Source organism: Vanessa tameamea, chromosome 30 (genome assembly GCF_037043105.1).
Source record: "Vanessa tameamea isolate UH-Manoa-2023 chromosome 30, ilVanTame1 primary haplotype, whole genome shotgun sequence".
NCBI classification, from domain to species: Eukaryota; Metazoa; Arthropoda; class Insecta; order Lepidoptera; family Nymphalidae; genus Vanessa; species Vanessa tameamea.
The window spans coordinates 4070905-4086171 of NC_087338.1; the positions used below are offsets into that span (position 1 = coordinate 4070905).

At 32.5% G+C, this 15267-nt stretch overlaps 2 protein-coding genes across 3 annotated transcripts in view; both read left to right on the forward strand.

The window, feature by feature from the left end:
* Positions 1–5294, forward strand: part of LOC113391683 (uncharacterized) — a 60015-nt gene extending 54721 nt beyond the window's left edge. The window contains exons 15-20 of one of the 2 annotated variants that reach the window (XM_064220007.1): positions 551–658; positions 949–1076; positions 1967–2348; positions 2834–2987; positions 3550–3736; positions 4981–5294. In XM_064220007.1, the coding sequence (XP_064076077.1) occupies positions 551–658; positions 949–1076; positions 1967–2348; positions 2834–2987; positions 3550–3736; positions 4981–5061 (1040 nt within the window). In that variant the 3' untranslated portion in view covers positions 5062–5294. Of the gene's footprint in view, positions 1–550; positions 659–948; positions 1077–1966; positions 2358–2833; positions 2988–3549; positions 3737–4980 lie in introns of both variants that reach the window. The other variant, XM_026627730.2, reaches the window with a different exon arrangement.
* A 4631-nt stretch (positions 5295–9925) lies between these two features.
* The window catches only part of LOC113391694 (putative fatty acyl-CoA reductase CG8306), a 36204-nt gene continuing 30862 nt past the window's right edge, over positions 9926–15267 (forward strand). The window contains exon 1 of the mRNA XM_026627752.2: positions 9926–10031. The gene's annotated coding sequence lies outside the window, so the exon portion shown is untranslated. The remainder of the gene's footprint in view (positions 10032–15267) is intronic.

Consider the following 15267-nt stretch of genomic DNA (forward strand, 5'->3'; position numbering starts at 1 on the left):
ACGCCACTTCGAGGTCCCGGGTTCGATTCCCGGCCGAGTCGATGTAGAAAAAGTTCATTAGTTTTCTACGTTGTCTCGGGTCTGGGTGTTTGTGGTACCGTCGTTACTTCTGATTTTCCATAACACAAGTGCTTTAGCTACTTACATTGGGATCAGAGTAATGGATGTGATGTTGTCCAATATTTATTTATTTATTTAATTCTTCGTACGTCTTTGTTCCTCCTTCCGTCATTTGTAAATATAGTTATTCCAAGAGAGGGTTGTCGTACCTCTCGCTCACACACAAAAACGTTCCGTTCCCCACATAATATTGTAGTGTTTAAGAAACAAAATACGAAAATCGATTGTACATTAATCTACATTATTCCTGAGTGCTATATTACATATAGACTTATGTATAACATACGTATAGTTTTATATAAAAAACGGGTGTTCATTTAAACAATGATATATCTCTTTCTATTGATATTACTAAGAAGAGGACGCAACATACATTAATTATCCCATTAAAACAATTATTTAAAACTTTACAGTGTTTTATTGTCAACAGAGAAAGGTCCTTATAAAACGAGTCCAGACTACACGACATCGACCCCCGACCCCCACTTCGTGGCGACGACTCTGCACGCATCGAGAAATTACGTGAAGAATGTCCTAAGTAAGTTAATATTCTATTATTACTTTCACCTCGATGGGCTCTTTGCCCAGCTGTGGGATATTAACAAGCTCTATGGTTTTGCTTTTTAGAGTGTTTTTATTTATTTTTACAATATTTTTTTTTTCAAGGTCATGTTATTAAAAGCCTGTCATTAGATAAAAGATAAGGCAAAGGTTTTTTTCTATTTGAGGAGAAGATTTGACATATTCCACCATGCTACTCCAATCCGCACTTGTTGAGAAAATAAAATGTAAATGGTCGCCATATTAAATTATGACATGTCATTTCAGACATGGAGCAAACATCCCAATCTCCCCAATTGGATACGCCAGTAATTCTGACTCGAATCGCTGACGTCATCGGTAGCGGGTGCACGTTCACCGTGAACTCAGATAACGAACTGGACGCTGAATGTCAGGTGAGATGATTTACTCTTTTGAAATAAACCAACCAGTATTTTAAAAAAGGTGTACATCTTATGTAGAGGCTTTAATTATTTTACTTATATAAAAATTGTGATTAATTGTTAGAAAACTTGTAATACCTGCTTTTTTTTTTAAACTTATGCCTTGTTGTTCGATGTTATGTACCGACATTGTTTTTATTACGTCTTTTCAAAGTATTTTCATGCTTTACTGAGCACAGCAGCTTAACACACACTTGAATTAGAAATCAAGAACACAAAATCAGCAACGTAGAAGTTAAGACTATTATTATACATAATAATTCATAAATGATGATTAGAAACATTAATATATTTTTATTGTATAGGTTTGCGTAAGAGCAAATGAGCCGTCTAATGGTAAGTGGTCACCACCGCCCATAGACAATGGCGTTGTAAGGAATATTAACCATTTCTCACATTGCCAATGCGTCACCAACCTTGGGAACTAAGTGTTATGTCCCTTGTGACTGCAGTTACACTGGCCCACTCATCCTTCAAACTGGAACACTACAGCACTGAGTTATGCCGTATATACCTTATTATAACTTCACATTGATTTATTTATATTTACTAATAGTTTAATATTATTTTCACGCTGCATTTAAAAAAAGGATATTAAAAGGATTTCCAAATGGATACTGTATTTTCTGGTGAGGATTATTTCTTTTATTGTATATTTATTAAACCATATTCTGAACATCATCATTTTAAGAAGAATAAAACATAACATGTGTTCTTACGCCGGCACTTTATAAAGAGATCTCTTAAGATCCGGCTCGAAGGACCATTGGTTATTTTATATAATCTTTACAAGTCAGCTATGGTTCTTAAAAATATTTATTACAAAAATAATTTCGTTTCAGTCTTCCTGTGGCCTCGACCCTCCACAGACATACGAAAACCAGGAACCCTTAGAACGTTCTAAAACAGATAAAGAGTTAAACGAGACATACCCGAGAACCCTAGAGACATTACCCAAAGATAAACTACCCCTGACCCCAGTGATACCAGAGAAGAACAATTCAAAAATACAAAAAACTGAAAACGATTCTCTCAAAAACGCAATTCATGAGGATATAATGGCCGAATCGAATTACTTGGAGCAGAATAAAGTGAACGGATCGGAGAGCGGGAGATTGAGGAGAGATGTGCGGGGCAAGTTGACGAGAGATATAAGGGAGACCAATGAGGCACTGCTGAGGAGCAGCTCCGAGGAGATGATCATAGAGCAATCGGAAGAGATAAGTATGCCAGGTGATTTGATATGATTTATACTTTTGTATCTTAGAATGGGGGGTTGGATGTCGAACTACATATTGTATAAATTTGTATAATAGTTACATATTTTTAAATGGTATTGTATGGTAGTTTTGGATCTGGTGGACTGTTCCATATTTTGTTATTGTACGTTAAAGTGGTATGTTTAGGTTACAAAAGAGTTAAGACAATTGTTTTTAATTTGAGTTGAAGATTATTTTTTTTTTGTCAATGTTTGATCACGTGACATCGTTTACTAATGTCATTGTGTGTATTTTGGTGTTTTCTACAAATTTATTCGCCAATCGATAAGTTACAAAGGCATCAAGCGTAAATTACTCGTGATAAGTCCATAGACATAATGTATATTTTTAAAGTTTCATCAGTAATGTAAAAGGGGAATAGTATAAGATGTGACCAGAGAGAGAGAGAGAGAGGGGACTGAATAGTGTCGTCATTTGTGTCGCCGCCAGAGTGCGACACGGTGTCGGTGGGCGTGTCGAGCGCGGCGCAGGCGAACGCGAGCGTGTTCGCGGCGCGCGCGTGCTCGCGGGCCGCGCACAACTACTCCTACGCGGTGCCGCTGTCGCGCTGCCTGCGCGCCGAGCGCCTCGACCTCACCTTCAGGTGACCCGTCTCTCGAACACGTATTTTCATCTAAAGGGAACGAGCTTACACGCTTACACGCTTGGTCGGAGGGCTCTGTGCGCGCCCGTCCGGGTGGGGCCAACCCACCTATCAGATATTCTACCGAAAGCAGCAGTACTTGGAATTGTTGTGTTTCGGTTTGAAAGATGAGTCAGACGCTGTAACAAGGCACAAGGGACGTAGCATCTTAGCTTCTGAGGTTAGTGGCGCATTGGCGGCGCAAGAAGACGTTAAAATTTCTTACAGTGTCATTGTCACTTACCACCGGGTGGCCCATTCGCTCGTCCGCCTGCCTATATTAATAAATACAGTCGTAAATTTCCCACTGCTGGGCCCCGTTTCCTCTCGAGGAGATGGTTCGGTTATGCTCCGATTCAAGTTGATGGATATATTTAACTATCACGTGCAATTTGTAAATATTCATCTCACGAAAGAGAACAACATCTAGGATAAAAATATTTTATCCCTCCTCAAAATGAGAGGACGATGGATGCCTCTCGTCTACCACGTCACAGACTATAACTTGCGTAAAAATTTGCAGATCGTCAAAACTAAAGGAAATGCGTCTGTGCGAACTCCATTGCAAGTACGACACGATCAAGAATTGTCAGCTGAACCGTGAGATTGCGAAGCCGATACCGACGGGCGAGTTTTGGACGTCGAAAATGACATTGGAATGCAACATGGACAGACGCGTGAAGATTAGAGCGGCGTTTGTGCCTCTAAAGGTTCGTATTTGATTTGATATTAGACCAATGAGGGACCTGCTGAGAAGTCCTTATTACATTGGGTATTATAATAATATCTCAACTGATTCCTGCTATAATGGCCATTTTCTATTCCCTCTTTGCATCTTAGACTCTTATATTCTGGGTAGGTAGGCAATCCTGCACGATATGAGATCAAAATATAGGGTCTTTGGGAATGTCAATTAGGTGCTGATACCTACCCAAAAGTTGAAATAACTTTTGGTTTAATTAAATACTAGCATGTTCATATCATCCGATGGTTAAAAGAAATTATTAAAGCTGATGGAATATATTCAGGAAATCTTTTATAAGGAAACGAATGCTATGTGTAAAAGGTTTATATATATGTATATATATATCCTATTCCAATCGAAGTAGGAATAAAGATAAACAAACCTTAGATTAACGTATTTCATCATTATTCGCTTCTAACTCAGCTATATTGTGTACTACTAAGAGTTTATGATTAATATATCTTTATTTTATAATACAACACTATTACACTTAACTCCTTACAACCAGTTTAATTTTACTTCCAAAATTCCTGCGACAGTTTCGTCGACGTTCAAAACGCCTTTCTTTTTCAAATCCATAGTGAATCATAGATTAGTCAAGCTCTCGACCAGTGATATTGTTTATTTGTCTTTTCTCCTCTTATGGTTGGAATAGAGTATATATGTCGCAGCCAACTGGTTAAATTAGTCTTTTAATTGACCGCCTAGACACTACTAAAGGGCGCCGTTCAACCAGTGGCCTGAATTACACCGGTCAATATATCTTCCATTCATAGAATAGAGATTTATAGTTTAGGTTGGAATTATTTGGTTAAATACAAAATATTTATAAAGTCGCGCCTATAGGTTAGGTTAGATTAAAAAAAAGGGACATTTAAAGCAAGATACCTTATTCTATGAACGGAAGATGAATTGGCTGATTGTCATTCAGGCCGCTGATGAATAGAGCCGTTTAGTAAAGTGGCTAATTGACGTAGTAGCCTGCGACATATATATTATTAGTGAGTTCATAGATGATGGTACGCCCTGAATTACGATCATCTCCAGCTATTTCCTTGTAATATGAGAAATTGTTGACAATAGGAGGGCTAATATAAGACACAAAGTTTACCTTTTTTATCAATGTTTCGACTATCAATAAATAAGTTTAATACATCTGTATTTAATAAATGTATTTAAATTCATATGAAATGTTATTTTTTTCAACAGGATTTGTGCTATTTGAGCCCAGACAGCAAGACACCCTTCCTAGAATTCAACATGCACGTCTATAGAGATTGTCGTAACTAATTTTTTTTTTTTATATGTCTCAGGCATTGACTTGATATAAACATCACAAATTATATTTTTTTTATTATTATTTTTTTTTTTAACTTTAAAACATTCCTAGAAGTGCAATTATATATCCGTCCGGATTAATTCTAATATATATATATTTATTTTTTATATATACGTTCAACATTCCTAGAGCTTTAAAATTAATGGAATTTAGTATGACGTGTAATTTTATTCTGGCGACCCTGACGAGGAACTTAATAAAATATACATTATATTATATGTCAATAACATATAAAAGATGTGTACGATTTAATCTTTGACAGGCAATAGTTTTAAAAATATAGAAAAATTTTGAACTGTGTATACTTTAGACAAAGGTGTAGAATTCTTGACATTATCAAGCCGTCAAATAAATGCAGTTAATAAAGTATGAGACAAGACCTACCTTAGGGTCAGTAGTTGTCCCTTTCTAGAAAGTATTTTTTATGTTTAAGGATTGCGCTTAGTCTTTGGCGGAAACAAACTTTTGTTTAAGCGATGATTGAAATAGAAATAATAATTTCCGTCTATGTTAGTATAAATAACATTTTAATTGTCAAAATTGTCTCTGATTTTTAAATTTTAAAAATTTCTTAACGTTTTCATATGAAATTTTGTGTCATATGTACCAAGCATGGATTTTAATTTAGAATAGTGCGAGGGAGATGAAACGATAGCTCGACTAGTAGTTATTTATTGGTCGCACTATAGACTTTATTATAGCAGTAGTTTTGTCTCTTTCTAGTGATAAGTCAAACTATATCTACGTCTATAGTTAGCATGACTTTCCGATCTACAGATAAAAAAGACTCTTTTTATCTATAATTAACTGTGAATATATAAACATAGTATAAAAGCATTAACATATGTTAAAATAATTTATTTTATTTCACAAATAACGGAAAAAAAATATTTGTGGTTTTATTTTTTGGGTCTACAAATTTAGTATGAAGTTCGTAATCCCTGTTCTTGTCTTTCGGTTATAGTAATAGAAAAAAATATATCTGTCTGAAGATATATTTTTTTATTTAATTGTACCTGTAATAATATAATGCAGATATATAGATTATTATTAAGTTAATTAATAAGTTATGTTGGTGTTTAAAGACGGTGGTAGCTATTTTTTATTATTATTATTAATTTCTCGCCTGTATTTTTTATATTGTACTGTACAGATATTCATTGATATTTCGAATGTATTATTTTTATTTGATTAAGTTAGTTTTGTATTTAGTTGGTAAGTGAATACTCAAAAACGTTCTGACAGTTTTTCTTCTCACACAGTAATTTAATTCGAACGATGGTAGTTTTTTATATACATATATATATATATATATATATTAGTTTGCAAACATTTGCGTTTATTAATTTCTTCTCAGTGTAGGAATTATATTCAAAATAGTTAATTCGTTTAATTGATATAGCAGTTTAAATATAAATTATATTGATTTTAATATTTTTCGTATCGAATTTCAGAAATATATATATTTCTAATATATAACATTAAAAGCCAGTACTTAAGCCATTATGTTAAGTTTTTCTATGTATACGCACAATTCATTTATTTAATATTTATATTCTGTTCTTAAGGAATAGGTTTCAAAAGATAGAATCTTCATAGTTTTTTTTTTTAATATTATTAATTACTGTTATTAGTGCTTATTCTTTTTGGTTGTAATTTGGATCATTTAAAAAAAGTTTATTTTTCGGACCTTTTTTTTTAAAATGTTTGTCTCACTCTCGATTTGAAACTTTTTTAATTTTCGAATTATTTTCGCATTAACTCATTCGTTTCGTGCGTTAATCAAAACCATAGAGACAGTTTTAAACTTAAACGAAAATAAATTTGTTAATATTATACGTGCGATTAAATTTATCGCCAAAAAGAATAATTAACGATGAATCTCAATATACATAATTAATGGTTAAAATATTAAAATTAAACGAATAGAATTATTTATAGTTAATTTAGATTCGTGTGCAGTTCACTGTAGTATTTTTGAAACTCACATTATTATATGAAAATTTAGGGAACATTATAACATATAAGAATAGTTTTAAGGTTAGAATTAATGTATCTTGCCATATTCCTGGTTTATCTTTAGTTAAGATTTTTTTTATATATATACATATTATATAATTTATGTCTTTCATATTTCACATAGCTCCTGTGTTGCCAGTGGTATGTAGTATATATAATTTTTCGAAATGACAACTATGATATACAAAACGATTTATTAATAATTGTATTTTCATGCATGCAAATATTTAATAATGATAATTCGAAAATAGTAGAATGTTTTTTTTTAATGAGTATTAGTCCGTTTTTGTCTATAATTTGTATAGCTATTGGAATTGAATGGTAATTAAAACTAAGATTAATAAAAAAAAAAGTATTTAACAACAATATCATCAAATCTTAATTGGGCGAATGGCGAGTACACTTTCCTCAGTTATCATGCATATATGAAGATCAATATAATATATTCTGTATAATTAAAAAACACACATACGTACAATAAAATAAATAGAAACGAAGACTTTTCATTAATGACATTTAATACGGGATGTGTCGTAGGACACCCGGTTAGATCTTTTTTTTTTTTTTTATCTGGATTTGTGTATTACTGTTGGCTCTACTGGCCTTTACAGCGTCACCGAACGTTGGGGCGAGTGCTAGACTCTGCCTTAAGGTGAACCCTTTTTGGGCTCGAGAGTGACGTTCGTCGTGAGGGTGTCTCCTATGAGATCGCACCTCGGCTCAGAACCTAGTCGGTGGGGCCCGGTTAGATCGAAGTTGGTTTCCTTATTGAGTATATTATGTAAACCTGCGTGAATTAAATCAATAGAAAAAAACATCAATAATATAATATAAAACCATACGCGATAGAAAGAGATAGAGAGAAACAAAAAGAGGGAGAGGTCGCCTGGAGGGAGCATAACGCTTTTTCCTTACGTGACGATTTCTACCAGTTCACTCTACTGCAAGCTCACTTAAACTTAAAATAACTTCGTTCCAAAAAATATATTTATATTAATTCAACAAAGTATGGTATATGTGCCACGCGTGCACGTAGAGAGCGGCGGAAAGGGGGCATGACGTCACGGGATAGTTACAATATGCAAATATAATAAAACCTATTCCAAACCAGATCAGCTTCACACCATTAAAATATATTTTAAAAAGTCAATAGTTTTGCTACATAGAGACAAAACATTTTATTATATTTCTTTTTCTTATTATATTGTTTCTGCGTGGCTCGTCTATGACGCCATATTTAATGTTTTTTTTTTAATTCGTCGTAAAATATAAATTAGTTATTTATATTAAGATGTAATTTTTATTAGTTTAAGGTAAACGACAAAACATTGTTTAAGAAAATAAAAATATTACTTGTAGAAATAAAACTTTGTTTTTTTTTTAACCAAATTTCTATTATATATGTTTATAAAGACGAAGTGTTTGTTATTTTTATCGGGCTAACTTCAGGTAAGTCGTCACCAACGCTCATACCTATAGACATTGGCGATCTAAGAACTTGAAACTGAATTGCTGTTTGTCGGTACAATAACGATAGTAGGTATACAATACATTCATCCATCCTCCAGCCCTTATCCCAATTTTATTTGGGGTCGGCGCAGCATGTCTTCTTCTTCCATACTTCTCTGTCGGACGTCATCTCACTAGTAACATTCTTTCTAACCATATCGTCTTTCACACAATCCATCCATCGTTTCTTGAGTCGTCCCCTACTTTTATATCCATCCACATCCATTTTCAAAACCTTTCTCACAATATGGTCCTCATTCCTCCGCATAACATGCCCATAGTAGGTATACAATACAATGAATAGTATACAATACAATGAATAGTATACAATACAATGAATAGTATACAATACAATGAGTAGGTACTTACCCAGACGGTTTTGCAAAAAGCCCTATCTAGTAAATTAGCCACTAATTGAGAAAAAAACATTTGTAACTAATTTATTTATTCCATATAGGATGACGTGTAAATGGTGACGGTCAGTGGTCACACCACCTGATAGTATGTTATCACCCTTGCGCATATTGTCATTTTAATAATTTCTAACCATTAGACTTACCCTTCTAACCGGAACACTTTAAACTCAGAAAATAATGTATATAGTCTTAATATTGACCCGGTAAATGCACCTTAGTTTTAAGGGCTGTAAAAAAAATACACGTATATTTTATCAATGGTAACAATATATTTTGCATTGACAAATAATTATGATAGTAATTCAGTTGCAATAAGTATTTTAAACTACAACATGTATCAAATGACATTTAAATTGATGTGCTATCATTGATCGAGATCCCAAATAATCTATGAAAACTAATATACAAATAAATAAACATAAAACTAAACTAAATGAAACAATTGCTTTTTGAAAGATTCGCGATTGTCCAGTGGATATAATGTAATAAGATGATCTCAATCAAAGATCAAAAGTTCAAATCCGAGCGAATATCACTGAATTTCACATGGTTAATTTATATAAATATATAATATTTTAATAGCGAGGAATTCCTTTAGTTTAAGATATTGATTAAATTCTAATTGATGAAAATTATTTTCTAAATAAAGAATAATAATCATTTAAATAAAAAAAGAACGAAAAAAAAAATCGTTTTTTTAATATCCACATTCGACACAATATTCACATTCTAGTTGGATTAACTTGTAAATAATGGCTCAAAATAAAATATTATGACTTAATAACGCGCCCAGTACAAAGTCATATTTGCGGTTGGTAGCACTGTATTTAGTAGGCAGTTTAGCTTGTCAATTTAGTTGACAGTTGGCAGTTCTCAACGCGCGGTGAACACGCAAAGTTGTGTGCTGTTGAGTTTATTATTGTGTCGTGATTTCTAAATAACACTGCAAGATCATTTTATTGACATAACTGTAATCTGTAAGTAGTTTTTATATTATTAGTAGTTTATAAGATTTAATATTTGAATGTGAATATATTTTGTAGAGATCGTAAATTGAGCTGTGAATAACTTCGAAAAGTTTAAAAAGTGTTAGGTACAGCGAATAATAGTTACATAGTTAATATTGAGTATTGATAAAGTTTTGTCTCATGGGTCATCCGCATTATATTTAGAGGCTGGTTCATACAATTTGTGGAACCATTTTTAATAAACAAACGTAGTATTTAATTTAAAAAAATCAAAGCCATTTGTTATTTCCTCGCCGCCTTCTCCGCCTTCAAGGTACATATTGGCAATATATTAAAAAACGAGGAACTAGGTTTTTGGTCTTTAAGCTTCTCGGTAAAATCTACATTCCGAACCAGTGGTAAGTTTTAATATAATTTAATCATGTCAAAAATATGATTTAAAATATAATCTACTAATATTAAGTACGTTTAGATTTTGAATTTTGTTTGAACATATTATCTCAATAAATTGAATCTAAATTAAACATTACAACAAAAACAAACATAACAAAAATAAACAAACAAACATATTTTTCTTTAATATTCTTTGCCTTCACTAATACAAGTAGTACTTTGGTTAAAAGTTACGTTACAATGGTTATTTTTTAATTCACTCTTACTGACGTCGATAAAACCAATATATAAGAGAATCTTACCAGTATACTAAACTATGTATAGTAAATACTAACTTAATACAAAGTCTAAAAGTAAGATCGTAAAACGTTATAAATTTATATATTATGCGACAATGACTTTAAATATTATAACATTTAACAGATATTAGTTTCAAAATACCGTAAAACCGTTAATCGGTTTTCCAATATTTCACGAGCGAGTTAGTTACCCTAAGAAGTTTGCGCGTTTAAAAATAAATGACTGTTTATTTAAGTAATTTTAACTGCGTCATATTTGTTAGCGTGTGTCGCTTGTCTAACCTAAGTTACCGCTGGCAAACTCCACTTTTGGTTTATAGAAAATTTAATAAACGCAGCGACTCGTGACTAATGTGAGACTACAATTGAAATCACAGGTACCTAAACTTTTATGCAGTTTTTATGTAAGAATCCTTCAATTTTATTTAATAAAAAATTACAATCATGATGTTTAATGTGTTTTAAACAATGAACTTTAGTAGCTATGCAGGTATTATACATATAAATCTTCATCTTGAATCACTCTGCTTATTGATAAAAACCACATTGAAATCCGTTGCGTAGAAGTGATTTTCTTTTTAAATTCTATGTAGAGATTATACCGAACAGATCTCTGCGAGATACCTTTTTTTATTTTATTTTTTTTACTTTATAGGGAGCCTTTATGTCGGCGCCGTCGTTATACGCTAAATTAAATGAAAAATGGTTCAAAAACTAAGAATAATTAAGTTTTAGAGAATAACTAACAAATTCATAAATTTTAAATTCTGATATACTCGAAGGATAGAATTAAAAGAAACAAATATTAATTTATTTTTAAATTAAGTTCATATTTTAGTGTTTCTCTCAAACTTTGGTTACGGACACATACTTCACGATTGGGAGTGTCACTTTCCCGTATTAGAAAATAGTAGTAAATAATTATAATTAATTATTGAACCATACAAATTAAACTAAACCTGTTTATATTCTTAAAGTATTAGTAACAGTCCGTAAGTGTCCCACCGCTGGGCAAAGCCTCTTCTCAAGGAAAAGGCTGGAGTTTATTCCAACAATGTGACTCCAATGCAGTCTTGGTATACTTGCGATACATGAAAGTTTCTTCACGATGTTTCTTTCGTCACCAAACAAAAGAAAACAAAAGCCAAATTTACAACACTAGCCGAACCAGCGGCTTTACCCGCCTAAATTTGTAAAAGCTATAACACAAATATTAATATAATAATATTAATGTATTGTATTTCTTATTTTTAATTATTATGCTTATGTTTAATTCATATTTTTAATAATTACATTGTGTAGTATGGGTGGTGAGACTACCTGTAAGTAGTAGAACTTTTGCCTTGATAATTTTGAAATGTAATTTTTTATTTTTTATAGATGTGATATTGTATCTACTGTTGGTTGTCCTAATGAAAATAAAATAAAATCACATAAACCTTCTCTGCGATTTTATCCCATCGACGGTTGAATTATAAAAAGTTGCCTATGTCCTTCCTCGGAGCTCAAACTATCTCCGCGCTAAATTTCATCTAAAAGGGTTCAGTGGTTTATACGTAGAGTTAACAGAGATACTTTCGCATTAATCGTATTTGTATAGATTTGACATCGATTTGACGAGATAGGATGATGATGATATTCTATTGTACAGTTTGTTTCGCGAAAAAAAAAAAAAAAATCATTGGTCGAGAGTTTGAAATGTATGATATTTATTACGGATTTGAGAATAAATGGTGTTTTAAAACGACGAAGCTGTTTATCGGATATTGGACAGTTAAATTTAAGTACATATATATTAGTAGCTATGTGTACTTATGTTGTGCTATAAATAAAGATTTGTATATTAATCAATAACTTTTTGTATTGTTAAATATAGCTTTTATCCAAATCGCATGTGTTACGGTATTATTATTTTGATCACTCAAACTGCACAACACTTTATTTTTCACTATACAGTTTCTTCGACGTTAGGATTTTAATTTTAATTAAAAACACTTTGGTACTACTTTTATAGTATAGGTATTTATTTGACAGCACACCTTTCTTGTTCGTATTTAGCCAAACGAATGGCTGGTTGTCCGACTTTAATTAATAAGCTTAATTTATAGTCAAAATAAAAACTATATTATTAATCAAATAAATATTTAAATCCAAACGGAAAGAATTAATTGAAATACGAAAATATTTGTAGGATATAGTTTGTGATTTATTTAAGTATTATATATTTCCGTTTGATTAAACAATGTATTAAAATCAAAATATTTAAAGTCGGTAAAACATGGAATACGAAAAAAGGTTTGTTTATCTTCATTCATTTTTCGATTGGAATAAAACATACGCAATAAGAAACATTAAAATAATATATTTGACATAAACGCATAAGGCATATTATTCAACACAAGTTTATATAGATGATAAAAAAGCGTGGAGCGAATACTTGTTGACTTCCAGGCAGGATATATTATATGGATGTAATTGTATTTCATATGTCGTAAAAGAGCAACTAATAAGTTTCTTGACGGTTCTTCTCAGTGGAATCTACATTCCGAATCCGTGGTAGGTTTACGTTACATAATAAAGCCCTACATGAATAAAGTATACTTTGATTTTGAATGGTGCCCGCACTGGTTTAAGCGAAGATTAATGTTCCATTTCGGTTCTAAGTAAATTCTAGATCCACGATAATTTATTAACGGCCTGTATTAGCACGAGTGACGCTTGTAAGCACAAGATGTCTTGGTGTGTGTGATACTACCATAAGTGTAACGACAGCAAAAAAATACAAATTAGATTATTATTATTTATTTAATAGATACTGACGGAGACAGGTGGACGACCACCTGATGGTAACTGGTCACCACATCCCATAGACGATACCGCTGGAAGAAATATTAACAATTTCTAACATCGCCAAAGCGCCAGCAATTTTAGGAACTACGATGATATTTCCCTTGTGTCTAGTTACACTGGTTCGCTAGTGAAGCTTAGGAAGTTGCTTCTAGCCGGATTACAGAAAAACTAAGCATTGCTGATCTTGGTGGTAGAATGTTAAACGAGTCAAATTGTTGAATTATTAACAAAACGACGCGTAATTTCGCACTGACCAAAATGTTACTGGTTTCTGATTTGTATTCGCTTTAGTTGCTCCACTTGAATGTTCCACGCGCTCCCATACGTTTTATTTTTTTATAATTGTAAAGTTTATACAATGATTATTACTGATTCGATCAACATGAATGTAAATATATATAATTATATGGCAATTTAGAAACAAACGCAAGCCAATGTATCATCAGAGTACTGAGTTTCCAAGCAATATAATAATCTGAATTTATCGTACGACGGCCACTTGACTTTTTATATAATTTATTTTTAATGATTAATTATTTATTATTGAAACTCAGATCGTTTGCTTTATATACTTAATTAAATATTATTTCCAAATAAAGTATGGATCTGTTTACTCACGAAACCATTGTCATGTTAATAAACGAATCTACTTATTGGTACCACTTATCAGATATTCTATACTTATTGTTATTGGGTTTCGGTTTGAAGGGTGAGTGAGTCAGTTTGACTACAGAACATAACTTAGCTCCCAAGGTTGATGGCGCATTGGTGTAAGGTACGGTTAATATTTCTTACAGCGCCAATGTCCATGATGGTGACCACGTACCATCAGGTGTTTTATTTGCTCGTCCTACCTATTATATAACAAGGGAGGGTTAATATTTCTTACAGCCTGTCTACACGCAACAAAAAAAGGAGTTGTCTTGGAATATCCGGTTATAATGAAGTTGCTTTCGCTTTATATAAATAAAAAAAATTAAAAATATATAAATAACAAATAATTTGTTATTAACTACCCGTGTAAGCCGAGACGGTCCAGTGGCTAGAACGCGTGCATCTTAAACGACGATTGCGCGTCCAAACTCAGGCAAGCAATGAATTTTCATGTCCTTAATTTGTGTTTATAATTCATCTCGTGCTCGGCGGTGAAGGAAAACATCGTGAGGAAACCTGCATGTGTCTAATTTCAACGAAATTCTGCCACATGTGTATCCACCGATCCGCATTCGAGCAGCGTGGGAGACCTTAGCCCAGCAGTGGGAAATTTACAGGCTGTTACTGTACCCGTGTTAGTAAAATAATGAGTTTAAATACTGTTATATAAAACCGTATATAAAAGAAAGAGACAGAGGTATAAAGAGGGAGAAGGAAGGGTTTTCCTTACGTGACGATTCCTGCCAGTTCACTACTGTGAGCCGAGTCAACCCAGAATTCTCATCTTACCTTTCATGTAACACCTTAACATCCCCACGTGATCCATATTTGTAATCGGATGCAACTTTCGAACGAAATTTGCGCTAAAATTAACTAACTTTCACTTTAAAATAACTTTTTCGACGCAGTGTCTTGCATTTTGAACAAGCTAATTTTTGCATTGAATTTGCTTCAAATGTATTTCATTCAAGTAAACTTCACAATGAAGCGTTTTCGAAGCCTTTGCCTGCGGTAGATTTTTAAGGCGTTTGATACCGTATGCCTTTTCT